Here is a 26,981-nt window from a genome sequence, read left to right on the forward strand (position 1 = left end):
TGACGTGCCCATCCTCTCTATCTATCTATCTGTCTCTTTCTCTCTCTGTGTCTGTCACTCTCAAATAAATAAATAAAAATAAACAAAAAAATTTTTTTTAAAAAAAAGAGGGAAAAGGGAAGAGGAACCAGTACTGGAGGGGGCTGTGGTGGCTCGAGGTCTCTCAGTTACACTACAAACACTGACCAAATATGCAAGCGAAGAGCTTTGTTTGTTTGGGGTGCTGAGAGACTCCTGTTCTGTGTCTGACTGGGTGGCGTGGTGGAAGAAAAAGGCACACGTAGACTGTGGCATCTTTGTGCCAAGGCTGTGAGCACTGTGGACACATGCCATGCTTGGGGTTAACGGTCACTAATTGACCCACTGGAGTTGGAATGTTTTCTTACTCAAAATGGCTTTTTTAACTTGTTTTCTAAAGGCAAAGCCATTTTTATGAGACGTAACAGTGTTACTGTTTCTTAAGGATCTGTTTATGTCCTACAAACTACCTATGGGACTAGTGGGCAAAACATAGATTAAAAAAATATAGTATATACTCTTTTATCCCCTCACCCTGCTCCCATATCCCTGGGGTCCCTTCTTACTGGGGTTATTGGTATTAACTGTGGGGTCATGAAGGCCTCAGTCAGATGCTATGGGGAATGCAGGGACCACGTCTCAGAGTATTCCCACCCACCCAGAGGCTCTTCCCTTCTTTCTGCCCACTCTTCCACAATATTCCCTGGCCCATGTTGGCAGTCTGACTTAGTGTTGAGATCTCTGAAGCCTCTGGATATCTGCTTTGATGGGTTTTGATTGACCATAGTGTCTGTCAGCATCACCTTGGAACTGGTTGTCAGACTGTCAGTGAGAGCAGTATTCATGTCACCTCTTCCTCTGCAATTTTCCCATGGGCCCTAGCAGATGTGATAGAGGTGGCATGTCTTATGGTAGACAGTCAGGTATCTTGGATCTCCTCAGTTTTCTCTCTCATCTGTAAAATAAAACATATTCTCCAACCAACAGTGAGAACGGTTTGGATTGAAAGGGATATGCATAGTTATTTGAGGGACTTTTTGGTGTGCAAACCCACTCTTATCCAGATAGCAGTGGGGGCTTCTCTCTGATATCTATGAGTTTCCTGTCTGTGAGATTCTGACTTGGTTTCCAGTACCCGATATGAGCTCTTTCCCATTGAGTGGACCTTATGTTCAATCAGAGAAGAGTTGTTTACCCATAAAGGCTGTGTGCCACTATTGCAAAACATGGACTTTTAATTCTTCTGTATACTGTTTGTATACTGTTTGATTTTTATACTTTTTTATTTTATTTATTTTATTTTATTTGTGAGCAGATTGAGAGAGAAAAAGAATGGACATTCCAAGGCCTCTAGCTGCTACAAACTCCAAACATATGCACCATTTTGTGCATCTGGCTTTACGTGAGCACTGGGGAATCGAACGTAGATTGCTAGTCTTTGCAGGCATGTATCTTAACCATTGAGCAATCTCTCTTGCCCTATCTTTTATATTTTAAATTATATTTATTTTTCTTTTTTTTTCCCTGAGGTAGGGTCTCACTCTGGCCCAGGCTGACCTGGAATTCACTATGCAGTCTCAGGGTGGCCTCAAACTCATGGCAATCCTCCTACCTCTGCCTCCTGTGTGCTACAATTAAAAGAGTGTGCCACCACACCTGACCCTTAAGTTATATTTTTAAGCAGGATGTGGTGGCACATGCCTTTGATCCCAGCACTCAGGAGGCAGAGGTAGGAAGATTGCTGGGAGTTTGAGGCCACCCTGAGACTACATAGTGAATTCCAGGTCAGCCTGGGCTACTGCGAGGCCCTTCTACCTTGCGGTGTGTGTGGGGGGGGGGGGGGGGGGGAGTTATATTTTTATAGTATTATATTTAAAAACTCTTTTTTTTTTCTTTCTTTTCAAGGTATGGTCTCACTCCAGCCCAGGCTGACCTGGAATTCACTCTGTATTCTCAGGGTGGCCTCGAACTCACGGCGATCCTCCGACCTCCGCCTCCCGAGTGCTGGGATTAAAGGCGTGCGCCACCACACCCGGCTTAAAAACCCTTTTTAATTCCCAAAGCAATGGATCTGTTTACCTCTCATGGGATATGCGCTGGTGAGAGGTAAGTCAGATATTTTTTGGTTGGTTGGTTGGTTGGTTTTTAACTGGGACTATCATTAGACAATGTCTGATGATGAGTTAGTGATCCTGGTGGGAAAGGCAGACAGCCTTTGTCTGAGGCAGAAACTCAGTGGCGTGTGGGGGTTGGGCCCGATCATGGGACAGCTGAGGCAAGTGTGGGTCCGTGTGCTCCAGCGAGATAGGAGGCAGGACACCGGGTGAGAATAGCCCTCCTCATGCCTCGTGGAAGCAACGGAAGCCGTGGAGTCAAAGCAGGCCAAGAAAAGAAATCAAACATAGCCTGACCACTTCGTTGTTCTCACTGATGAGAGTCCAGGGCACCCTACCTGCTGAGGAATGAATGAGCCGTGTAGGAAGCAGAGAGAGAGCAATCCCTCATCCCTCCTTGTCCCTAAAGCCAGGGCTAGACAGAGACAGCTGTGAACAGTGCTGAAGCCTCAGGTGGGCGCCGCTGGCCTGGTAGAAGCGCTCTCATAGGAGCTGGCCTGCCCTCTGCTGCCCCCGGCCTCTGTTTGAAATCCTGGGCATTCCTCGGGTCAGCATCTGTCTTGGGGGAAAGATGGCATGGGGTGATTGGGTGGGGTTTGAGGTATAGCAATCAATCATGGAGTGGCATTTGGCATAAACATATGTCTGGTTGGGTTCCATCTGCCTGGGGCCTTCAAGGGTAAAAGGGAAGCCCATCACAGACTGGCAGGGCTCTGAGCTAAGTCTAGACTAACAGGAAGAGCCCTGACCTCTGACCCACGTCCACCCCCACCCCCACCTCAGGCTCAAGGTCCTACACGTACCCCAGGGGATCTTCCCCTGCACAGATGAGGGTATCAGAAACTCCCAGCAGAAGAGAGCTAGGTTCCCTCCCAGGGACCCTGACTTTTTCTCCACGTCTCAGCAGCTAGAGTGGCCTTCGCCTCCCCACAACTTGTAGCACTGCGGCTGTCCGGCCAGCCAGCCCCCCACCCCGCGCTCCCCATCTCAGACAGAGACCCTCCATAGGTCTTCACCAGTGAGAATGTGCTGCTCTTTTCTGGGCCCCAGACCCCCTGTCTTGCCTTGTCCTGTTATGCCCTGGAGCTCCCGGGGCTCCCTTCAGCCTCAGTTTCTCTACCTGTGAACCCCTGGCTCTGAGTCCACTGCGACAGCCTATTGTGCTCACCATGAGGAAAGGCTTCCAGAGACTGGCAGGAAACTTCTGGCCCACTTCTGCGTGGACAGAATGTCTCTTCCCACTGGAATCCAAGAGAAGAGGTGGAAGAGAAAGACAGACAAAGCTCTCAACTCTTCCACCCTGGCTCGGGGTGGGGGGGTGCCCTTCCTTTCCTCAGCGGCGCCCTCCCCCACTGGGACGGCCCCTTGCCGCCAGCTCGTCACACACATTCCAGGACCCACATTCATAAACACACAGCCCATCAGCACCGGTGCCAGCAGCTCCCACCTATAAGGAAAGCAGCTGTTTGCAAGGGTGCAGTGAGGCAGGGTTGGGGGGGGGGGCTCCCCAGCTGTCTACTTTCACCAGGGCTACTGTCCCATCATCTCCGAGAATAAACTCTGCAGCTAGTGGCTGCGTGGACCTAAATCATCCGGGAGCTGCCAAAGGAAGGGAGTGACTTCCCAGGACAGGAAACAATCAAGCTATGTAAGCTCCCAAGGGCCGGGCTCTACACAGATCTCTGCTTGTAGCTCCTGCCTGCCAGAGAGGTGCCTGTGAAGCACTTGCTCAGCACCCACCATGTCCCAGGTAGGAGCACCCAAGTTGGTGCCAAGGAAGCGGGGAAGGAGTCCTGGACACTTAGCTGGGGCGGCTGTTTTTGAGCTCAGATCTAAGCCTAAACAAGAAGCACTTGCAGCCCTGGAATCCCGCCTTACTCTAATGAGTTTCTGGTCGGCTTGGCCCTGGTTATTCCATGGCCTATTAAGGGGGCAGGGGCCTTTTGCAGAACTGTGTGTGCCTTTATTGTATTTTATTTTAGTTTGGTTTTTTGAGGTAGAGTCTCACTCTAGCCCAGGCTGACCTGGGATTCACTATGTAAGTCTCAGGGTGGCCTCAAACTCATGGCGATCCTCCTACCTCTACCTCCCAAGTGCTGGGATTAAAGGCGTGTGCCACCATGGTGGACTAGTTATATGTCTTTATGTGTGTGTGAGGGGGCTGCCTTTGAGAGCTTTGGAGAGTGGTGGGCATTTGCAGCTGGGATGGAAGAGAAGGAAGGGAGGAAGAAAGAGATGGCTCTGTTCTGCAGCACTCTTCTTCCTCCTTTGTACCCTGGGCAGCCTCCCTGAGGGCCAAGCGCAAAGTGAAGTAAGGGAACTTTTGCCCACGGGGCTTAGGAAGGAAGAAGGCCCCTTGTTCACAAGCCTCTGAGGTTAAGGGGAGGGTAAGTGCTGAGCCTGCCGTCTCCATGGATAGACAGACCAACCGCCAGAGGAGGGCTGTCCTTGCAGCTTGTCCTATAAGTAACACTCTAACCTTTTGCGCACCTTCACCTTCTACCCCATTCCCTTCCCAGTCACACTTGTAAAAAAATGCTTAGTGCTTACTGGGCATGGTGGTGCACGCCTTTAATCCCAGCACTCGAGAGGCAGAGGTAAGAGGATCACCAAGAGTTCAAGGCCACCCTGAGGATACAGAGTGACTTCCAGGTCAGCCTGGACTAGAGTGAGACCCTACCTCAAAAAATGCTTACTGCTTTTTTTTTTTTTTTGAGAGGCATATACCCTGTAGGAAGACACCCCCCCCCCATTTCCTCCCAGTGAGCAAGGCTTAGAACTCGCCAAATTCCCTGGGGCTGCTATGTCTTGAAGCCAGTCACTTTCCCCCTTTGCCCTCGTACCCCAACCCTGCACTTGGCAGAGCAGACCTTTGTAAAACCGCAGTAGCCAATGCCCCCAGGAGCTCCCTGGGTAGGTGGTAAGGGCAGATGTCTGGAGCAGACTGAGAGGACTGGAGACTCAGGGGTCTGTGAGAGTTCAGTGATCTGAGAAGAGGGGCCCATGGCAAGACCTGGAGGTAGAGAAGAGGCCTTAAGATACAGCTCTGGACTTTCCAAGGCTGATGCTCATGAAGCTTCCATCAAGATGAAGCAGCCCCCCGTGAAGGAGGAAGACTTGAAGGAGGCCCATGGGAACCTAGCCAAGAGCCAGGCCATCAAGTCCAAGACCTACCAGGTCATGCACGAGTGTGGTGAGTGTCCCCCAGGTCCCCCTAGGGTGGGCTTGGAAACCTAGGAACCTGCTTATCAGGGTTCCAAGGGTCTTTTTACAGGGCTCCTGGACCTGGGAGGGGTCATGCCTGCCTTCCCCGGAGGAAGCCAGGCCAAGCTCCTGATGCTGCCTCCCACACCTCTGCCCGCAGAGCAAGCTGGCAAGGCTGCGCCATCCGTGTTCAGTCGCAACCGCACAGGCACAGAGACGGCCTTCGAGAAGCCCAAAGACAAACCTGCCAAGAGTGTCTTGGGCTGAGAAGCGCACACTTTGCCACCTCAAATGCCTGGACGCAAGAGTCTTCCCCATGCACTCTTTGTTTTTAAAGCCAGAACGTGCCTCTTTCCCCCTGTTGTCTCCCCTCCCCAAAGCCCCGGCCCTTCTATAGCACCTTGGAAACACCAATAAAGACGTGTCTAAGTGACCCCAGCCTTGGGAAGGTGTCAGTTGTCATTGGTGAGGACCGCAAATCTGTGGGGAGAGGGAAGGCTGGGTGGGGATATGGGAACGCACTTAATGCCTTTCCTCGGTTTTGGGAGAAGGAGCAGGAAATATGGGTGCTTTGAGGGCCAACAGGCATACTAAAAACAGCCTTAGACATGGAGACCTGGTACAGACCTCCTTTGTGACTATAGATCACTGTATTTTTTTGTTGTTGTTGTTTTAGGTTTTTTGAAGTAGGGTCTCCCTGTAGCCCAGGCTGACCTAGAATTCACTATGTAGTCTCAGTATGGCCTCGAACTCATGAAATCCTTCCACCTCTACCTCCTGAGTGCTAGGATTAGAGGCGTGAGCCACCACGCCTGGCCACTGTATTCTTTTCCATGCCTCAATTTCCCCTCATATACAAAGAGGACTTGAAGCCTGTTCAATAAAGTGGGTTACAGTAACATTGCTCAAAGCGAAGTCACTGGAGGCCTGGGACTCACTCCTCCCTCTGCTGCCATAGAAGCCATTGAGAGGTTTCCAAAGACCCCCGAGGCCCTGTGAGAAAGAGGTCCTCAGAGCCCATTCCCTCCTGCACCTTTGCTCATGCTGCCTTTGTGACTGCATCCCCCATCAAAGAGAAAGCCAGGTTGGTTCTTCCAGCTAATGGCAGTCAGTTTCCCGGGCTACTGCCTCCCTTCCAAACAGCAGGGTGAGCTGCATTCTGTGTTCCCTACATGCTACTTGCACCAGATTCCTGGCTATGTGACTCTCTTCAGACCAGTGTCCTGTGTCAGATTCGGAGGATGTCAAGTCCTATATAGCGAGGATGACAAAACCATAGGTAGGCTGATAGTGGTTCCTTCTGAGGCTGAACTGGCCAGACCTGGCTCAAGGATGACTCCTGGGAAGTCTCTTCTCCCTTGGGCAGGGAGAGCTGGCTGCTCAGAGGTTTTCCCATGCTCTTAGCCAGCCTTGGTCTCCTTATATAGGTCTGGCTCCAGGCCGGGCCCCTGCTCTGTGCTCCAGGGGAGCAGACCTCGTGTGAGGACAGAGCCTGGCTCACTCACTGGGCCTTGTAAGGAGGCTCTTCTGTCAGGTACCAAAGGGACATGTCCCCAGTGTGTCCCCAATCCCATCCAGAGTCAGAAGGCTGAACAGCAGCGCATAGTGAGGCCTCCGACCATAAGAAGGAAGGTTTTACTGGAGCCCACAGAAATTGCTCCAACCTTTACCATGCCCTTCTCCGGGGCTAGATGCCACCAGCTCCGGCCCTCTGCCAGTCCCTCACTGCCCCAGGGACCCAGGTGGGCCTCCATAGCCGCTGGTTCCCACTCGTCGGGTTGCTGAGTTGTCCTTCCCTGACCAGGATGGGACACTCAGGCCTTATGACTCATCCTTTCGCCCACAGATTCAGGAGCTGGCCATCCCAGATTGGCCGGGGAATGTGAGCACCAGCTGTATCCAGAGCCCAATATTTGTTCGCCTTATTGCTATTTGTTTTCGGCTTTATTACTGGCAAGTTGAAAAATAGCCACTTCAACACTGGAGCAGCATCAGGCCAGCCAAGTGTACCCCCCACCACCCCCATCGTACACCCCCTTCCAGAGCTCTGTGCAACTGACCTTCCGTTTCCCCCTCACCCCCGCTTTCCTGCAGGGAACTCCCCGGGTCACGCCTCCACCCACACGGTGTCCAGCTTCATGACTTACGCGCTCTCACGTTGCAGGCCTTGTTTGGAGTTTAATTAACAGTGCCCAAACAGCAGCCCAGAGACCAAGGAAAATGAAGAGGGGCTCATTGGTCCTGCACTTCTTCTTAATTTTTTTTATTATTATTATTATCTTATTTTTGAGACAGAGACAGAAAGAAAGAGGCAGAGAGAGAGAGAGAGAGAGAGAGAGAATGGGCATGCCAGGGCTTTTCAGCTGCTATGAGCAAACTGTAAATGTGTGCACCCCCCTTGTGTGCACGTGCAACATTGTACACACACACCCTTGTGTGCACGTGCAACATTGTACACACACACCCTTGTGTGCATGTCTGGCTATGTGGGGCCTAGAGATTTGTAACATGTGTTCTTAGGCTTCTCAGGCAAGCATCTTAACTGTTAAGCCAACTCTCCAGCCCCTGTACCTCTCTTTTTTTTAATATTGTTATCTATTTATTTATTTGAGAGAGAGAAATAGAAAGAAGAGCCAGAAAGAGAGAAAATGGGCATGCCAGGGCCTCCAGCCACTGCAAAAGAACTCTAGACACATGTGCCACCACATGCATCTGGCTTACATGGGTACTGGGGAATTGAACCTGGGTCCTTAGGCTTTGTAGGCAAGGGCCTTAATCACTAAGCCATCTCTCCAACCCTGGACCTGCACCTCTTGTTAACAGAAATAAAGTGTATTCATCCTTCCTGGATTCCTCAAACACCTCCACAAGCCTCTTGACTCCTAGGCCTCTCAATGCCTCAGCCCCACTGCCCAGGCATGTTCACAGGACTACCAAGACTCTTTTCCCCCTCTAGGAAACTACCTGGAGTATCTCTCTAGCCTTAGCCTTCCTAACCAGACCTCTGCTTCCCCCTAGGCTAGATTCATGGATAGAAGGCTAGCCTCTTCACTGTTGGGTGCCTCTGGCCCTGTGGAGCTTGGTGAGGTGAATGATGTGAGGTGGTGAAGCCTTGGAGCTTTCTGAACCTTGCAAGAGAGGTGCTAATACCCAGCTGCAACCGGAACCTACTTCTCCACAGGATATGGCCTGCCTCTAGCCAAAGTTCACTGGACACAGGTCATTTGTAACCTTATCTCAGTCCCCCTGGGATTTTTGGCTTGTAGATCCCAATTTCCAAGAACCTGCCCCCGCAGGGACTGGGCAGCCAACAAGTTACTAATTTATAGCCCACCTGCTCTCAGGTTCATAAGCAGCCTGGCAGGCACTGGGGCCACATGAAGATCCCAGCTCCTGCCAACATGTGGAACATCGTGCTGGTCTTGCCCTCACTGGTGGCTGTCCTCCAGACCACCACTGCCCAAAAGGTAGCAGTACCCACGGTTGTCTGCGTGCATGTGTGTATGCGTGTGTGTGTGTGTATGTGTGTGTGTGATATGAACTGGGGAATGAGAGAAGTCGGGGAGAGCCACTGAGCATGCAAGCAGTTAAGTACAGGTCAGTGTGTATGCACATGCAACGAAGCGGCCCTGACCATCCACCAGGTACTACCCCCGCTTAGTGCCCCCACTCAGTAGAAAAGGTGGTCCGATGATTGCCACCTTGCAGATGAGGACATAAGGCTTAGCCTATTTATTGCCCCTTGAGGCCAGCAACAGAGCCATGTAGGTCAGAATTCAGCTTTGTGAGCCCAGCTCTACCCACTAGCAAGTTATTCATACTCTCCATGTCTCCGTTTCCTCATCTCTGAAGGCTGGTTAGCTACTCAGTTGGGGTGGTGACGCATCACGTTCACAGTACCCATAGGTGCTCAGTTCCTTGCACGGTACAAAGCTAATAATAGTGTAAGCAATCCGCTGGGCCTCTCCGTGCTAAACTGCGGCAGACGGCTGTGAACAGACAGCAGAGGCCAGAAGGTGCACAGCAGGGCGCATGCCGGTGAGTGGAGGTGTGTAGGCTGCGTGTGTGCGCATGTGTCTTTTTTCTCGAAGGATTGCAAATGTCAGGACAAAGAGCAGCTGTGGCGGGCAGGGCAGTGTGGAGAAGGCAGGGCCCTTGGGGAGGGTCTGCTAGAGGAAGATCCTCAGTCCTTAAGAGACTGGACCCTTGACAATTCTCCCAGCTCCCATGGGTGCCTGGTAGGAGACTGGCACGAGTGTTTCCCCCAGTGTCCAGAAACAAAGGACGAGTTTGCTGCCCTCTTATTGGGCACACCTCTGCCTGGACGCAAGGATTCTGACCCCACTAGGGCCTTCAGCTCTTCCCAAACGAGAAAAGTGATCTTATCTCCAGATCCCAACCCACCCTTGTATGCATGTTCTTCTCCGTGGGATATTAGAGACCCCCACGGAGCAGGACAGAGGTGGCCCCTATTCTGTGGCACTGTGGAGTGGGGAATGAAGCCTACAGCCGCCTCTGCCTTCAGAGGAATGTCCACGTGTGAAGTTCTCCAGCCTTAAGCTCAGCCAGCAACTGGACCAAATGAAGGTCCAGGGTTGGTCTAGGGCCAGAGTCCACTCTTGAAGCGCTAGGGCGGCGGTGCAACTCTCTGGCCGCTTCTCCTCTCTTGGTCCAGAATGGCATCGACATCTACAGCCTCAACGTGGACTCCAAAATTTCGTCCCGCTTCGCTCACACGGTCATCACCAGCCGGGTGGTCAACAAGGCCGATGCGGCGCAGGAAGCCACCTTCCAGATGGAGCTACCCAAGAAAGCCTTCATCACCAACTTCTCCATGTAGGTGCCTCCCCGCCCTTCTTCCCCCAGCCCTGCAACTCCGTCTCCTCTGGGCCCCTGGGACCTTGTCCAGAAGCTGAGCACGGCGCACCATCTGCCAGCCCCGCCGGGAGCAGAGGCATTGGCAAGCTCAGAGACGTCTCTGTTCCTTCTGGCACTTAGCTTCCTGCGAGGAGTGCCCGGGACTGAGGACCACAGCAATTTCGTGTCTTTGGCTTTGAGGAGCACAAGCTAAAGGCATCTCACGGCCAGAGTCAGGCAGGGCTGTTGGGGGGGAGGGGACCGGCACGTTGAGGAGTCACCAAAGGCAAATCCCAGCTGACATCTGCTTTATCGCTGCAGAGGTTAGACCTGTGTGCACCTTCTGCTCCCTCCAGAGATGCCCAGGGTTTTGTGGGCTCTGCAGTGGGGGTACGCCTTGCCTCACCCTCTGCTGTCCACCCCACCCCCACCTTGCTCAGTTTTGCAATGTTTGCTAAACTTTGTTTAAAAAAATCTTTGCCTGTTTCTGGCCTCTAAGGGATACACAGAGGTCGAGGGCAGGGGAGTGGCTGCTGCCAGGAGCAAGAAGGGCCTTGGAGGGCGGGAGGAAGCAAGACCGCTGGGTGGTCTTGAAGTCCAGAGAAGACTCCAGCGGGGGCTGAGCGCCCTGCAGTTCCGGCTTCCCTTTCTCCTTTCCCATCCCCACCCGCCCGTCAGCAGGTCCCGTTTCCCCTCCCTGGAGCCTAAGCAGATGATCCCAGTTCCTGCTACTGCCCAAGACAGAGAGAGGTGTGCAGGTTTCCCTACTCCCTGACCCATCCAGGAGCCATAGCAGGGCATCTAGAAAGGCTAAGAGCACTGTACCTGGGAGAAGGAGCTGAGCTGGCCTTTGGCATTCCCTTCCTAGTCTAGAATTGCTTCATAGCGTGGAAAATGGAAGGAAGGTGCCTATTGCATGTGTCCATCAAGCTTCTCTCTCTCTCCCTCCCCCCTCCCTCTCTCCCTCTCTCCCTCCCTCCCTCCCTCTCTCCCACTCTCTCCCTCTCTCTCTCTCTCTCTCTCTCTCTCTCTCTCTCTCTCTCTCCCCCTCTCTCTCTTCCTGCACTCTTCCTTCATCCCCAGATAGAGCAGATGTCCATTTGCCTGACATGTCTCTACTCGGCTCACACACAGCTCCTGGAGCAGCCACTTTGCTTCCAGGGAAATAGGCCCCTCGGTTCTTTCTCAGCCTTGATCAAAGACTGGCTGCTAGGAGCATGCCGCCCTCCCAGGAGAGCCCGAACCTGCTTCCAGAGATGCCAAGCTCCCTGCAGGCCGCCTGCCCTGAGTGAAAGGGAGATGAGCCTCCTTCCTGTTCAGTCTCTGCCACTCAGGAAATGGACACTGGGCTGGACACGGCAGATCTCCCTCACCTCTTGTTTTGCTAGTGCTTGACCAGTGCCAAAGAAAGCCATGAGGGTGATGAAACAGGTTGGAATGTGGGCCAGATTTAGTCCAGTTCTTCCTCCTCGGAAAACTCCTTGCCCTTTCCCTTCAAGGGACAGAGAATCGGCAGTTCGGTTGTGTTGTCCTGGAAGGCAAATGCGGGTGTATTAATGTAGCACAAACCCCAGGGCAGCTGGCAGCCTCCACCAGTGCCCTGTACAAGGTAACTTGCACAATAAGTGCATCATAATGACAATAATAATAATAATAATGATAATAATGGAGTTGGGCAAAGACAGGAGTCACTGTGACGAAAGACACACCAGGTGTTAGAAAGGCCCCCAACAGTTCCATTCTCTGTCTCTCCCCAGGATCATCGATGGTGTAACCTACCCAGGAAATATCAAAGACAAGGCCGCAGCCCAGGAGCAGTACAGGGCGGCTGTGGGCCGTGGAGAGAGCGCTGGCCTCGTCAAGTGAGCTCCTGTGGGGTGGGGGGAGGCAGAGACCACTCCCACCTTGGAGCCTTAGCCTTGCTTGACTCCAGCAGCCATTCCTTACCTAGCCCGATAGATCTGGCTTGATACTCTCGTCCCCAGGACCACTGGGAGAAAGACAGAGCAGTTCGAGGTGTCAGTCAGCGTGGCCCCTGCTGCCAAGGTCACCTTCGAACTGGTGTACGAGGAGTTGCTCAAGAGGCATCTGGGGGTGTACGAGCTGCTGCTGAAAGTGCGGCCCCAGCAACTGGTCAAGCACCTGCAGGTATCTGACACCGCCTTCCTCCCAGGAGGCCCTTAGATGCCACCGCCCAGCTCAGGCAGCCTCTCATGGCCACTCAGCCGACTGGGAGCCCAGCCCAGGATCCTGGCTGCGCCAGTGACCCATATCTTGTCCCCAGATGGATATTCACATCTTCGAGCCTCAGGGTATCAGCTTCCTGGAGACAGAGAGTACCTTCATGACCAAGGAGCTAGAAGACGCCCTCACCACCTCACAGAACAAGACCAAGGTGCGCCTGCTGCAGCCCGCCTTCAACCTGAGCTAGATTCCGGGGGTCCGGAGCACGTTGAAGGCTCTCTGAGCTGGAAAGGCTTCTGGGATGTCTGGGTCCCAGGACACAGAAAGGCAAGACCTAGGAACGGACAGTGGGCCCTTACAGAAGACTTGACGTGTGTGGAGGATGAACTTGAGAAGTAGACTGATAGAGGGTCCAGGAACGGGGTGCAGAGGAGGAGGTACCTGGATTCTGCTCAGACTAAGCCCAGGTGCCTGCATGGCTCCAGAAATGGGGGTCACTTGTGTTCATTACTTTTCCTATTGCTATGACAAAATACCTGGCAGCTTAAGGAAAGCAGGGGCTCCTGGTTCAAGGGCACGGTCTGTCATGGTGGGGGTGGCACGGCAGCAGAAATGTTGGCAGCTGGTCACATTACGTCTGTAGTCTGGCAGCACAGAGAGATGAAAGCTGGTGCGCCCCTTATGCAGTCCAGGACCCCAGCCAACGAGGTGGTGCTGCCCCTAATTAGGGGGAGGGTCTTTTAACTTCAATTAACCTAATATAGAAATTCCCTCACAGACACACTCAGAGGTTTGTCCCGCAGGGGATTCTAGAGCCTGTCAAGTTGCTAATCCATATTAGCGTGCGTGCGCGCGTACCGCAGAGCAGCAGTCTGTCATCTGCTCGACATGAAAGCCCCCTGGACTACTGACCCGTGACTGCTCCCAGAATCTGACTTCCCCATGCGCACCCAGAGGTGGGTGTGGGCATGGCCTCTCTGCTCCTCTCAGCTTCGGCCCTGGTCCTTCCTCCAGGCTCACATTCAGTTCAAGCCAACACTCGCCCAGCAGCAAAAGTCTCCGGATAAGCAGGAAACACTCCTGGATGGCAACTTCATTGTCCGCTATGATGTGAACAGATCCCGCTCCGTGGGCTCCATCCAGGTAGGTGGACTCCAGGCAAGAGCAGGCCAACCCCAAAGTCTGTCCACCCTCAGAGGCCTGAGCTCAAGCACTCTAGAAAAGGGAGCTCGTGGTCCCTTCCAGTCGCTGTGCACCAGGCGTTGGCACAGATGGTTCAGTTGTGTTGTCCTTGAAACTCTTCCTTTTTGGAAGCAGATAAAAGATGGTCTCTTCCCAGATCTGGTTTGTGGGGTCTCTTCTCTCTGCCTTTGCTCCCCAAAGAGTCAGCTCGGCTTTATGCTTAATTCTAATAGCTGCTTCCACATGAGTTTCCAGCATCACTTTTCACTTGCCCTTTACTCCTTTGCTTGTGTGAGTGTGGAGGTGTAATGTGTGAATGGTGTGGTGTATGCACATGTGTGTGAGGGTATAATGTGTGAATGGTGTGGTGTATGCACATGTGTGTGGGGGGGTAATGTGTGAATGGTGTGGTGTTATGCACATGTGTGTTAGGGTATAATGTGTGAATGGTGTGGTGTATGCACATGTGTAGGGGGGTCATGTGTGAATGGTGTGGTGTATGCACATGTGGGGGGGGTAATGTGTGAATGGTGTGGCGTATGCACATGTGTGTGCGGTCTCAGCACCCCGTGTGCTCATATCTGGAGGGGAGTGTTCACCTGCGCTGGCCAGAGCAGAGTGGAGGACGGCCCGCCCCATCACTCTTGCACCGGTCCTTAGTCTCTTACTGAGGCCAGAGCCGGTTATTTTCACAAGCCCTGGGGATTCCCTGGTCTCGGCTCCTCTTTTGGGGACTGGGGATACAGATAGATGCAAGTGACCACACTCAGCTCTCTGTGTGGGTTCTGGAAACTCCATCTCAGGCAGTCTCTGGCTTGTGCAGAAAGTGCACTTGACCACTGAGTCATCTCTCCAGCCCTACTCTTTGTTTTTGAAATCTTCCCTCTTTTGACAGACATCAGATTTATTATGTCCTTTATATTTTATTTTTACTTACTTATTTGACAGAGAAAGAGAGAGAGAGACTGGGTGCTCCAGGGCCTCCAGCCACTGCAGACGAACTCCAGATGCATGTGCCCCCTTGTGCATCTGTCCAACTTGGGTCCTAGGGAATCAAACCTGGGTCCTTTGGCTTTGTAGGCAAACACCTTAACCACTAAGCAATCCCTCCAGCCTTTACTATGTCCTTTAATATAAGCTACTTCAAATACTAAAGCAAATAGACAAGGTACAGGGCAGAGTTCTAGCAGCTGTCCTGAGCGGGGAAGTCTTTTGCTAACAAGAGGATGAGCCTTGAAAAAAACTGCTCAGGAGCCAAGGGTGGTGGCACATGCCTTTAATGCCAGCACTAGGGAGGCTGAGGCATGAGGATCATTGTGGCTAACCTGGACTAGAATGAGACCTTGCCTCAAAAAAGTGGGGGCTGGAGAGATGGCTTAGCAGTTAAGGTGTTTGCCTGCAAAGCCAAAGAACCTTGGTTCAATTCCCCAGAACCCACGTAAGCTGGATGCAAGGGGGCGCATGCATCTGGAGTTCATTTGCAGTGGCTAGAGGCCTTGGCGCACCCATTCTCTCTCTCCTTCTCTCTGCCTTTTTCTCTCTCAAATAAATAAAGTTGAAAAAAATAAAAATAAAATGCTAGGTGTATAGAGATTGCTCAGTGGTTAAAGGCACTTGCTTACAAAGCCTGATGGCCTGGGTTTGGTTCCCCAGCACCCATGTAAAGCCAGATGCACAAAGTGGTGCATGCATCTAGAGTTCATTTGCAGTGGCAAGAAGCCTGGCATTCCCATTGTCTGTCTGTCTGTCTGTCTCTCTCTCTCTCTCTCTTTCTCTCTCTTTCTCTCTCTCTCTCTCATAAATAAATAAATAAATAAAATATTTTTTTTTAAATGATGAGGATTGGGCTGGAGAGGTGGATTAGCAGTTAAGCGCTTGCCTGTGAAGCCTAAGGACCCCAGTTCGAGGCTCAATTCCCCAGGACCCACGTTAGCCAGATGCACAAGGGGGTGCACACGTCTAGAGTTCATTTGCAATGGCTGGGAGGCCCTGGCGTGCCCATTCTCTCTCTCTCTCTCTCTCTCTCTCTCTCTCTCTCTCTCTCTCTGCCTCTTTCTCCCTGTGTCTGTTGCTCTCAAATAAATAAAAATAAAAATCAATGCTGAGGATTTGGGAAGGTCAGCAATGGGATGGCGAGGGGGCTTGGCGCCAGGAGCCCAGGAGTTTGAGCTGAGGAGACAGGGCCGAAGGCCGGGCCCGCAGCTCTTCTCACGCGCGTGTCTCGTTCTGGCCACAGATCGAGAATGGCTACTTCGTGCACTACTTTGCCCCTGAGGACCTGCCCATCATGCCCAAAAATGTGATCTTTGTCATTGACAAGAGCAGCTCCATGTTTGGCAGGAAAATCCAGCAGGTAGGTGCCATGGCCAGAGCTGGGCCCTGAGAACTCTCAGGCAGACCTGACCTGAAACACTGTCCAGGGTGGGCTTCCAGGGACGATGTTTGACCCAAGCCCATGGCAGCTTCTATCTCCAAAGCACCCACTATGTCCCCACCTAAGCCACAGGTGCACAATGCCAGCCCTATGGTCATGAACCCTTGCAGACCCCGTAGGGGACACTTGCCTTTTCTTCTTTCCTCATGACCAGACCCGAGAAGCCTTGATCAAGATCTTGAAGGACCTTAGCCCCAAAGATCAGTTCAACATCATTGTCTTCAGTGGAGAAGCATCCCAGTGGAAGCCATCACTGGTGCGGGCCTCAGCCGAGAACGTAAAGAAGGCTACCGACTATGCTAGCAGAATCCAGGCCAGGGGAGGTGAGTGTCCCTGCAACCCTGCAGGCTGGGGGGATCCTGAGTCCCTAGCTGGGCCTCATCCTGAGTGGTGTGCCTTGCAGGGACCAACATCAATGACGCAATGCTGATGGCTGTGAAACTGCTGGACAGAAGCAACCGGGCTGAGCTGCTGCCCGAGGGGAGCGTCTCCCTCATCATCTTGCTCACAGACGGCGACCCCACTGTAGGTAAGGAGGCTGCTCTCCTATACTCTGAGGCACGCCACACAAGGGACACAACTGTGACTCCAGCCAGGGTGGCCGTGAGACCTTAGACAGGGAGGGGATCCTCAAGATCCCTCTGACTCTGAAGTTCTAGAAATAGCCAATGAGAAAATCACATTTTTCTCATCCTTTTCCTAAACTCATGGGTTCAGGGGAGACCAACCCCAAAATCATCCAGAAGAATGTGCAGAAAGCCATCAACAGCCAGTATAGCCTCTTCTGCCTGGGCTTTGGTTTCGACGTCAGCTACTCCTTCCTGGAAAAGCTGGCAATGGACAATGGTGGCCTGGCCCGGCGCATCTATGAGGACTCAGACTCCGCGCTGCAGCTCCAGGTACCGGTGTGCCCCAGGTGGGATGCAGGGAGCCAAGCAGCCCCCTCCTGCCTGGCTTCTGTGACGTGCCCCCTGCTATCCCGTAGGACTTTTACCAGGAGGTGGCCAACCCACTGCTGTCAACTGTAGCCTTCGAGTACCCCAGCAACGCCGTGGAGGCTGTCACGCAGGACAACTTTCGCCTCCTCTTCAAGGGCTCAGAGATAGTGGTGGCTGGGAAGATCAGGGATGAGGGCCCCGACGTGCTCTCGGCCAAAGTCAGAGGACAGACAGTAAGTGTGACTGAGTCATCCTGCAGGAGAGGAGAGGGACAGCTGGCGTAGCCTCCCCACCTTCATCCAGTGAGCCTAAGCTCAAACTCCAGCCCTACCGAGCTCTAGCAGGTTAACCTTGAGGGAGCCTCAAAGGGCCCTGAGTCTCAGGTTTCTCTGAAGGGCACCAGTCCCTGCTGCATGGGTTCATGGTGGAGATCCAATGAGACCACAGAATGATGGTCATTGAACACCTGAGGGTATTTGGCACATGGAGGTACTCGTCACTCAATCTGCCCTGCTCCTGCCCGGCCATTCCTGTGAGAACAAGGTGATAACAGGTATTCCTTCCTAGTGACCATCCCTCTGTCTTCACACCAGCCCTCTGAAGGTTTGGATAGACAGAGCTACTCCCATTTCACAGATGAGCAGACTGAGCTCCAGGCAAGGCAAGCAACTTGCATTTGACTCCTCTGCAACTGGGTCAGGAGCCCAGCTCACCTCAAGGAAGCCCACCCTTGCCCAGCCTTCTCTGCCTCTATGCCACAGGTGGCTCAGCCTGGGCTTCCTCCTCCCAGAGAGTCCTTGTCATCTCACAAATAAAAAAAGAGTCAGGGGCTGGAGAGATGGCTTAACAGGTAAGGCACTTGCCTGCAAAGCCTAAGGACCCATGTTCCACTCTCCAGATCCCACATTAGCCAAACACACAAAGGTGAGGCAAGTGCAAGGTCGCATATGCCCACTAGGTGGCACAAGCATCTAACGCTCGATTGCAGTGGCTGAGGCCGCCCTCCCCCCCCACCTCTCTCTCTCGCTCTTGTTCTCACCCTCTCTAAAAATAAACAAATAAATGAGTAAGTAAATAAATAAAAACAGAATCAGAGCTTTCCTTCCATTCACAACAGTGAATGAGGCCTTATTGGAAGAGAGAGCTTGTAAAAACATAGAGGGGCAGGTTAGGATGTCTAACAGAACAGTACCAGGAGCTCAGCTCGGAAGAACAGTACCCGGAACCCCAGCTGCCCTGATCAGAGTGAGCTTCCTGTGGGAGGTCTGTGAGACTGAGGGGTGAACAGTTTAAATCTCAGCATAGAGCTAGGGATACAGCTCAGCAGTTAAAGGCACTTATTTACAAAGCCCAGTGGCCAGGATTTGATTCCTCAGTACCCATGTACAAAGTGGCACGTGCTTCTGGAGTTCATCTGCAATGGCAAGAGGCCTTGGAGCACCCCTTCTCCCCCCCCCTCTCTTTTTCCTTGCAAATAATAATAAAAAAATTTGTTTTGACCTTAGGATAAACAGGAAGTGGGACCCTCCCTCCCTAAAGAGAGCAGCCCGCTTGGTCACTTGCTTCTCATGGTGGCCATCTCTTGAAAAGGGGTCAGTGTGGGCAGGGACAGCTTATTGGGGTAAATAGAGCCCTAGCCATGTAGCCATGACACGTGAGCTCTCAGCTCTGCCACTGACTGCTGGGGAAGGCTCTTCTCTTGCTCTCCCTTTCCCCATCTTCGGGAAGAAGCAGAGGCTGGACTTGGGAACACTTTCTGCTTCACACTGCATTTGAGACTCCTTCCTGCCACTGTTTCTACACTGGCCTGAGGTCAGTTCCCTGCCTCCAGAATGTTAGCTGGCCCACGCTCCTGGCCACACATCTCTCTTACTGTACCTGGACAGTTGCCACCATTTATTGCCACCTCCTTCTTACCCTTGGAGGCCCTGTGACCCTTAGCTCCCACATTCCCCCCTTACTACTCAAAGGAATGCAGCCTCATGTTGGGGCACTGACCTGTCCCAGCTCCAGTTTGGGTTCTCAAAGAAGTACGGGCAGAGGCACACATCAGGCCTTCACTGATCCTGTCGGGCTGGGCCCCTCTTTTCTAGCATATGCAAAATATCACCTTCCAAGGGGAAGCTAATGTGGCCCAGCAAGAGGAGGAGTTCCGGAGCCCCAAGTACATCTTCCACAACTTCATGGAGAGACTCTGGGCATACCTGACCATACAGCAGCAGCTGGAACAACGGTGAGTGACTCTGATCCTTGGGCTACACTTGACATCAGCACTCCACAAGCCTTTTGCAAGCGGGACAGGCACAGCCGTCAAGGGGTGTCTCCAAGCATGGAGCGAGCAATCATGCCTGAGCTCTGCATTCTTCCAAGGGGACCCGCAGAAAAGGCCAGCAAGAGAGAGACTGACCACTGAGGCATCCAGGGGCCTCTTGAGCTCTGTTGTCCTCTACCCACAGTGTTTCAGCATCAGATGCCGAAATAAAGACCCTTGAGGCCAAAGCTCTGAATTTGTCGCTCAAGTACAACTTTGTCACTCCTCTCACATCGATGGTAGTCACCAAACCTGAAGGCCAGGAACAGTCGCAAATTGCTGAGAAGCCAGTTGCTGAGAAGCCTGTGGAATACGGTAAGTGTGGGCCTGAGAGCCCAGCCTCCTGGTTGAAAAAGCTTCGGTTCGGTACCCTTCCCTGCATCTAACCTGCCATCCGCAGACTCCCAGACACCCAGGGAAAGTCATCTCACCTCACTGAGGAGTGTAAGGCCAAGTCTCCCAGACCCCACCTTCACTCCATGCACCCATATAGTTCTGGGGTTGAAAAGCAAGTTTAAGCATAATTATTTGCAAATTGATCAAATCCACTCTGACAGTATCTCTCTTGCTCTTTCTCTTTCCCTCCTTTTGCATGTTTTATACAGATGGTGGACTTCAGCTTGCCTACATGGGAAGTAAGGATCTAATATACTCAAAGGCTGGCCTGGGTAGGGTCTTCTGGTGTGATGAGAGCCCCATTGTCAGAAGGTGGCATTACCTACTGTTTGGTCACTCACTCATTCAAATAATGACTACCTCTCGGGCTCTGTCCTGGTCTCTGGATAGAGCTGGTCCTGGCTAGGGCTTCAGAAGTGGCTCCAAGGAGTAAACCCACGTTTCACTGACTTCCAGGTGGCCCTCTTGCCCAAATCCGTGACGTAGGAGCCCGACTGACCTGGTTACAAGGTGGCGAAGGTGGAGGGGATGGAAGAAGGGAGGTTTCACAGATTCATAGCCAGACAGACAGGGCTCTGCCCTTGGCTATGCAGGGGGAGTGTCAAGCCTGTCACCAAGGGGGACTCAAGATCAGGTGTGTTTGATTAGGAGGCAGCCATGCAGATCCTTTATCGACCCTGAGAAGAGGATTCCATAGACAAGGTAGTTTGAGGGATGCCACCTGGGGGAGGCTTGACCTTCCAAAGGGAGGAGTTCCAGTAGGGATTATCTCTCAGCTGGAGGAAGCTCCCCCACCCCCTCCAGTGATCAGGTGTGAGGGAAAAGGGGGCCTCCCTGCCCTGTCCAGATCTCACTCCTGGGAGCCCCAGCTGTAGGGACCCTGAACACTGCTGGTGAGCACTCTGCACCTATCCATGTTTCCAAACTAGGAGCTTTCGACCCGCCGAGTTTTAAAGTAAGCATAGCTGATACCCACAGGATGGTTGGACAGCCTGGGCCTCCTATGCACTCCTTTCTTGCTGGTTCTCCTTATTCCGACCTGCAGACTGACGTACGGCTATGTGAGTCCCTGTTCAACCCTGGCAGGCTCCCTCGTCCTCAGTGACCATCCCAGAGAGTGAGAGCAAAAGCGCCAAGCCCAGAGCAGGCTCGGGGGCCGGGCCTGTCCAGGACACTATCCCGGGGAAGGGTCAGGGACCGGGGCCAGGCTTGAGCACACCACGGCCTGTGGCTGCTCTCACTTGACCAGCCTCCCCTGCCCTTGTCCTCAGCTGTACACACTCCTGGCTCTTCTGCTGTCCCTAGGTTGCCAGGCCACAGGCTTTGATAGAGCAGGGCTCCCCCAAGCTCCTCCATGCACGGTCAGACATGCCCGTAGAGCCAGGCTGGGTCTGTCTCCTGAGAAGTCTTCCTGTCCTCCTAGACCCAAGCTTAATGAGCGGGAGGGCGGGGGTGCCAGCTAGGGGTGCTAATGGCCCTAAACCCTGACTGGCACTTTCTGTTTGTGAATGTTCCTGTGCTCGTGCCCGCCTCAGTGTCGCATGTCACCTCGGCTCCCAGTCAACCCGTGCTGAACGGTATGGAAATTACAAACGTGGTATGGGGTCGGGTGGTGGGGCTCGGTGGTAGAGCACTTTCCTGGCATTCACAAGGCTCTGTATCGAAAACCCCAGAACCAAAAGCAAATAACGACAACAAATCATGAAGGTTCCCCCACCAAGTCGCCACTCCCGCCCTAGCTTCGTGTCCTCACTAGGACGCCCTGGAAAGGGCGGGCTCTGCCGTCTTTAGAACCTGCCACGTGGGTGGAGAAGGAGCCTCAGCCGCTGGTGGTTACGCAGCACATGGGCCCCTCCCACCATTCCCCTCCACCCCATGAGTAAGGGTCCCCCGAGAGCCAGGAGCCCTATTCTCTGCAGCCTGCAGCCCTTCCCCTCCCAGATAGAGGCTGCCTGAGCCCACATTTTGTCTTCCTTCTTTTAGGACCCACCATACAGGACCAAGTCACGGGTAAGATGTCTGCCCACCGCCCCTCCCCAGCTTTGCCTCCTACGTGTCTCGAGCTGCCCCAGGCACTGTGTGCTGGCTGTCCCAGGTCCCCCACAGGCTATTCCTATCATCCTGCCGTTCCCGGGACTCAACTCGGACCCTCTCTGTGTGGACCTCCCGGACTTGCAGGGGCCCATGAACCTGTTCTCAGACCCTTCCCAAGGTGAGCTCTCTCAGATAGCCACACAAAGACTCAGACACCACTCACATGCGCCCACCTCCGCTGCCCCTTTCACTGGGCACTCTACTGGGTGGCGTGCATACCCAGAGCTCAGTGGGGTAGGGCAGAGCTTCTCGGGGTCAGAGAAGCCACACAAGCTCACCCAGACTTGAGAGATAAGCAGAGGAAAGGGCAAGGGTGTTCAGGTAGAGGAGACAGGGTTGCAGAACACAGATCCTGTATCTCCATGGGCCCCTGGAGTTGGGGAAGAAGAGAGGCACTGACCTGACCCCACCCATTAATCTTGAAATGGCCTCACTGGCCAAGCTGAGATGGCCAGGCAGACACAGGGACACATACTAAGGGGGTGCACATCAAGCTACAAAGGACTCGGGGACATCGATGGCTTCCTTGTTCCTCTGAGAACCACACAGTCTTCTGCTCCATTACTCTGGTCGAGGTACCTGACTATACCCTGAGACAGGGACTTTCCATCTCCCTCTAGGCCATGTAGCTAACTCAGGGCCAGGCACACTACAGGGACTTCATGAAGGCTTGAGAGAAGACCTTCCTTCTCAGAAATCTCTAAGAGGGTGGCCATCAGTGAGGATTTGGCAGCCCTTTGTAAACTGTAGGAAACCAAGGGAATGAATGGGGAGATGATAAAAGCCAGGCCAGGAGGAGAAGTATTGCTGAGAAGTTATCCCAAGGAGATGGTTTGTGAACAGTGCTTCTTTCATCAAGGACTTAAAGAAAATACTTTAGGGCTGGAGAGATGGCTTAGCGGTTAAGCGCTTGCCTGTGAAGCCTAAGGACCCCGGTTCGAGGCTCGGTTCCCCAGGTCCTACGTTAGCCAGATGCACAAGGGGGCGCACGCGTCTGGAGTTCGTTTGCGGAAGCTCTGGCGCGCCCATTCTCTCTCTCCCTCTATCTGTCTTTCTCTCTGTGTCTGTCGCTCTCAAATAAATAAATAAATAAATAAATAAATTTTAAAAAATACTTTATTTTTTTTTTATTTATTTGATAGAGAAAGAGAGAGAGAATGTGCGCCAGGGCCTCCAGCCACTCTGACAAATCCAGACGCATGTGCCCCCTTGTGCATCTGGCTAACGTGGGTCCTGGGGAATTGAATCTGTGTCCATTGGCTTTGCAGGCAAACACCCTAATCTCTAAGCCATCCCTCCAGCCCCATCAAGGACTTCTTATTCAGCTATTTCTCAGCATTGACCTTCTTGGTCTAACCTTCACAGGGACTGAGGTGACCGGCCAGTATGAGACAGAGAAGGACGGATTTGCCTGGATTGAGGTGACCTTCAAGGATCCCCAGCTGCAGGTTCATGCAACCCCAGAACGAGTAGTGGTGACTCGGAACCAGAAAAACTCTGAATACAAGTGGAAGGAGACACTATTCTCGGTGCTGCCTGGGTAAGTCCCGGGCTGGGATCCCAGCACGATCTCGGGTCTCACTGGCTGATGATAGTGCTCACCAGTGGCCTCGGACCACAGATGGAGTGGCTGGATGTGAGTCCTCTACAGTGGGCACTGCACAAGTTGACGGTTAAGACTGACCATCACATGTGCCTTTCACACTGGGTCAGGGAGAGAGCTGGTTAGCTGGTTTCCCATACTGGGCAGGAAGTAGAGAATGGAAGCAGAAGATGGCTTCTGGAAAACGTAGCTGCCCTGCCACAGGCCTTTCAGGGACTTCCCTCCAGCTAGCTCTGGCAGTCACTAGGGCCTGGAGGACCCTGACCTCCTGGGGAAAATGCCCATGGAGCCTTCAGCCTTGTCCATCTGCCTTGTCCACTGTCACCTTGCCCAGCCTTTAGCAGGGCCTTGTTCCCATTTTACAATAGAAGCACACACAGGAAATCCAACTGGATTCTCTGCAATGCTTCCAGCTTTGTAAAAGACAGTTTATTATTATCTGAGAGACACACAGCAATTGGTAACAGTTCTGTGTCTTGGAAATGCGTAAAATCAAGATGCTTGTTCCTTATACTGACAGCAATGTAAATGCTTCCATAAACTACAGAAGACACGAATGAGTAAAAACTGGACCATGTCTCTTAGATTGAAGCCCATCAATAATAGGAAGGGTAAATTTAGGATAACTCCATTTAAAATAACTTCCATGTAAACAACAGAATTACTTACTTAACAGAGTCTAACATTCACAAGGGAACAAAAAGGACTAGAATTAAATGGATCATTTTAAGTAAAATAAGGAGGGGAGGGAGGGACTGAGAAGAAACTGGCCCTGTAGACATTACAACACACAGTTGAATGTAAACCATCTAAAAAGAATTGGCACCAGCTATAAAAATGGAGGGTGCAAAGTAGGAGCATCAGACTTTCCCATTGCTGTGACCTGAGGGAAAAGACTTAGTTGAGGAATGATTTATCTTGGTTGTATTTCATAAGTTTCTTTTTTAGAATTTTTGTGTGTGTGCGTGTATGTGCACAGGAGTGAGTGTGTAGGTGTGTAGTGAGCCAGAGCCACACACAGGTGCCTTTTTTTTTTTTTTTCAAGGTAGGGTCTCACTGTAGCCCAGGCTGACCTGGAATTCACCATGTAGTCTCAGGTGGCCGTGAACTCACCGTGATCCTCCTACCTCTGCCTCCCAAGTGTGAGATTAAAGGTGTGCGCCACCACTCCCGGCATGTACCATGGCTTACGTGGGTGGCTTGGTTCTTGAACCCCAGGCTAGCAGGCCTCACAGGAAAGCTCCTTTAACCACTGGTCCACCTTCCCAGCCCCAGCCCCAAAGGTTTCCATCCATCACGGCAGGGAAGGCAAGGCGGAACAGAGCAGCTCACATCGTGGCAGCCCAGATGCACAGAAAAGTAGAGAGCTTTCTCCTTGTTTCCTGTTGTCCCAGCCAGACCCCAACGAGCGGCATGAGGAAGCCCAGATTCAGAGCAGCTCTCCCCTTCATTGAGCCTTTCAAGAACTGCCCTTGTACCCAAGCGTGTGTTGGTGCTTCTTAATCCAGTGAAGTTGACAATGAAGGTTAAATATCATGCCTCCCACTCATATAAAACTAATATACAAGAAATCAAATTTAAAACTAGAGGGAGGGCTGCAGAGATGCCTTACTGGTTAAGGCGCTTCCCTGAGAAGCCTAATGACCCAAGTTTGATTCCATAGAATCCACATAAACCAGATGCACAAGGTGGTACTTGTGTCTGGAGTTCTTTTGCAGTGGCTAGAGGCCCTGGCATGCCCATTCTCTGTCTCTCTCTGTCTCTCTCTGTCTCTCTCTGTCTCTCTCTCTCTCTCTCTCTCTCTCTCTTTCTCTCTCTGTCTCCCTTTCTTTCTCGCTCTCTAATAAAAATAAGCAAGTAAACGAGGCGTGGTGGCGCACGCCTTTAATCCCAGCACTTGGGAGTCAGAGGTAGGAGGATCAGCAAGAGTTCGAGGCCACCCTGAGACTACATAGTGAATTCCAGGTCAGCCTGAGTCAGAGTGAAACCCTACCCTGAAAAACTATGAAAAAGCAAATTAATATTTTTTAAAACTAGAGGGAAAGGAACTATTATTCTATTTTATAAATAATGCAGGGACATTGAACACTGCTAAGGAGACTTCTGTGCTATTCTATCAGTGAGGACACTGAAACCGGGAAGGTTAAGAGATCCCCTGCAAATGCCACACAGCGACCTCCTAGGCACGCGGAGACCCCCAGGACTTCTGCGCCACTAGCTTAGGGTCCCAGCAGGTGTTTCCACCTTCCCGCTCAGGATGTGGGGTTTCTCTGCAGCCTGAAGATGACCATGGACAACAAGGGGCTTCTGCTGTTCACTGGACAAAACAAAGTGACCATTGGCCTGCTGTCTGGGGACGGCCCTGGAAAGGGACTCCTGCTCCTTTTGCGTGATACGCACCACTTCTCCAGCCACGTCAACGGAACCCTCGGTATTCCCCTTGTCCTCAGAACCCACTTCTGCCTGGGAGCAGGCGATGGCAGCGCACTTCTACCCGTCTCCCTTGCTCCCTTAATCCCTCGCTGACCTGCACTTTCTGTCTCAGGTCAGTTTTACCAGGACTTGGGCTGGGAGTCACCAGTGACGGCGGATGACAACAGAGGAACCTTGAGGGTTCAGGGAAGGGCCTTCCCTGCCACCAGGTAACTCAGCCTAAGCACGCTCCCCATCCTAGCCTGGGCAGGGTGGGAATCAGGAGGGCAGGAACTGAACTCTGAAAAAGCCCGCTCCTGTCCTCGCTGTAGAATTAGAAACATGATGGTCAGCTCAGACCCACAGGAAACACAGAGGCCTTTGATTAGAGGCAGCAAAACAGACTCCTTGTCTCCACCCCGACTTCCTGGACCCTAGAGACCACACATATTGGGTCCCTTGCGTAACACATTGGACAACTGAGCCTTCTTGACCTGTGCTAGAGGGAATTCCAGAGGGACTCAGACTCTCCATTCTCCACGTTCCTGTCCCCGGGTGTCTTTCCTGTCACATCTGAAATTTGCTGACTACCTGTGTGTTTGTTGTCTTTCCATCCCAGAGAGCTCAAGATGGATTATCAGGAGGGCTTCCCAGGAACAAAGATTTCCTGCTGGTCAGTGAAGCTATAGTGCTGCTGGGCGCAGCTGTGCCCCTCCACGTGTGTTCAGAGAGCTGCCACGGGGCGGCTACAGGGCCACCTGTGGGGCCTAGAACATCCCAGGGAGTGGGATTCCTCCTTCCATGTGCCAAAACTCCAAGCCTTGAGATCCCATCCTGAACACTGAGTCTTGTGAAACAATGCTCTTTCCACTACTGGCTCCCAAGGTCCTGGAGCCAGGGAGGCCCATGGAGAGCCTTCAGCCCCGTCTTTCCCTCTGCCAATTAGGAAGGTAATACTACGCCAACCATTCAGACCGTCAGTGCAGCCCCCCAGTGAGGGGACCTGGATTAAAGAATGTTCTCTAGAAACAGGGGTTCTTGCATACCCCACAGTCAACTAGACCATGCAAACAAATTCTGACTAATAAAGTGTGAAATGGATTGGACTATTGTGTGATTTTTTTAAATATTCAATTAATTTATTTATTTATCGGAGAGAAAGAGGGGCAGATCGATAGAGAGAATGGGCATGCCAGGGCCTCTAACCATAGCAAACAAACTCTAGACATATGTG

The 26,981-nt window shown here is 52.4% G+C and overlaps 2 protein-coding genes across 5 annotated transcripts; both read left to right on the forward strand.

The window, feature by feature from the left end:
* Positions 1-3,690: 3,690 nt before the first annotated feature.
* Mustn1 (musculoskeletal, embryonic nuclear protein 1) lies at positions 3,691-5,774 on the forward strand. Its single transcript, XM_012949378.2, has 3 exons — positions 3,691-3,882; positions 5,193-5,325; positions 5,497-5,774. The coding sequence occupies exons 1-3, from the start codon at positions 3,874-3,876 to the stop codon at positions 5,601-5,603; spliced, it is 249 nt and encodes an 82-aa protein (XP_012804832.2). The 5' UTR covers positions 3,691-3,873; the 3' UTR covers positions 5,604-5,774.
* A 2,931-nt stretch (positions 5,775-8,705) lies between these two features.
* Itih4 (inter-alpha-trypsin inhibitor heavy chain 4) lies at positions 8,706-26,848 on the forward strand. 4 transcript variants are annotated; one of them, XM_045135951.1, is made up of 24 exons: positions 8,706-8,803; positions 10,012-10,172; positions 11,951-12,055; positions 12,179-12,341; positions 12,478-12,588; positions 13,392-13,520; positions 15,796-15,912; positions 16,148-16,316; positions 16,397-16,522; positions 16,711-16,892; positions 16,979-17,164; positions 19,025-19,164; positions 19,388-19,557; positions 19,848-19,877; positions 20,095-20,148; positions 20,287-20,340; positions 20,568-20,699; positions 21,174-21,215; positions 21,622-21,648; positions 21,734-21,850; positions 23,098-23,272; positions 25,612-25,766; positions 25,881-25,977; positions 26,367-26,848. In XM_045135951.1, exons 1-24 carry the CDS (start codon positions 8,714-8,716, stop codon positions 26,434-26,436), a joined length of 2,802 nt encoding a protein of 933 aa, XP_044991886.1. In that variant the 5' UTR covers positions 8,706-8,713; the 3' UTR covers positions 26,437-26,848. The 4 variants fall into 4 exon arrangements, with proteins under 4 accessions (XP_044991886.1, XP_044991888.1, XP_044991889.1 ...); XM_045135953.1 differs by lacking the exon at positions 20,287-20,340; XM_045135954.1 differs by lacking the exons at positions 20,095-20,148; positions 20,287-20,340.
* Positions 26,849-26,981: the final 133 nt, after the last annotated feature.

This window comes from Jaculus jaculus, chromosome 16, assembly GCF_020740685.1.
Source record: "Jaculus jaculus isolate mJacJac1 chromosome 16, mJacJac1.mat.Y.cur, whole genome shotgun sequence".
Lineage (NCBI taxonomy): Eukaryota > Metazoa > Chordata > Mammalia > Rodentia > Dipodidae > Jaculus > Jaculus jaculus.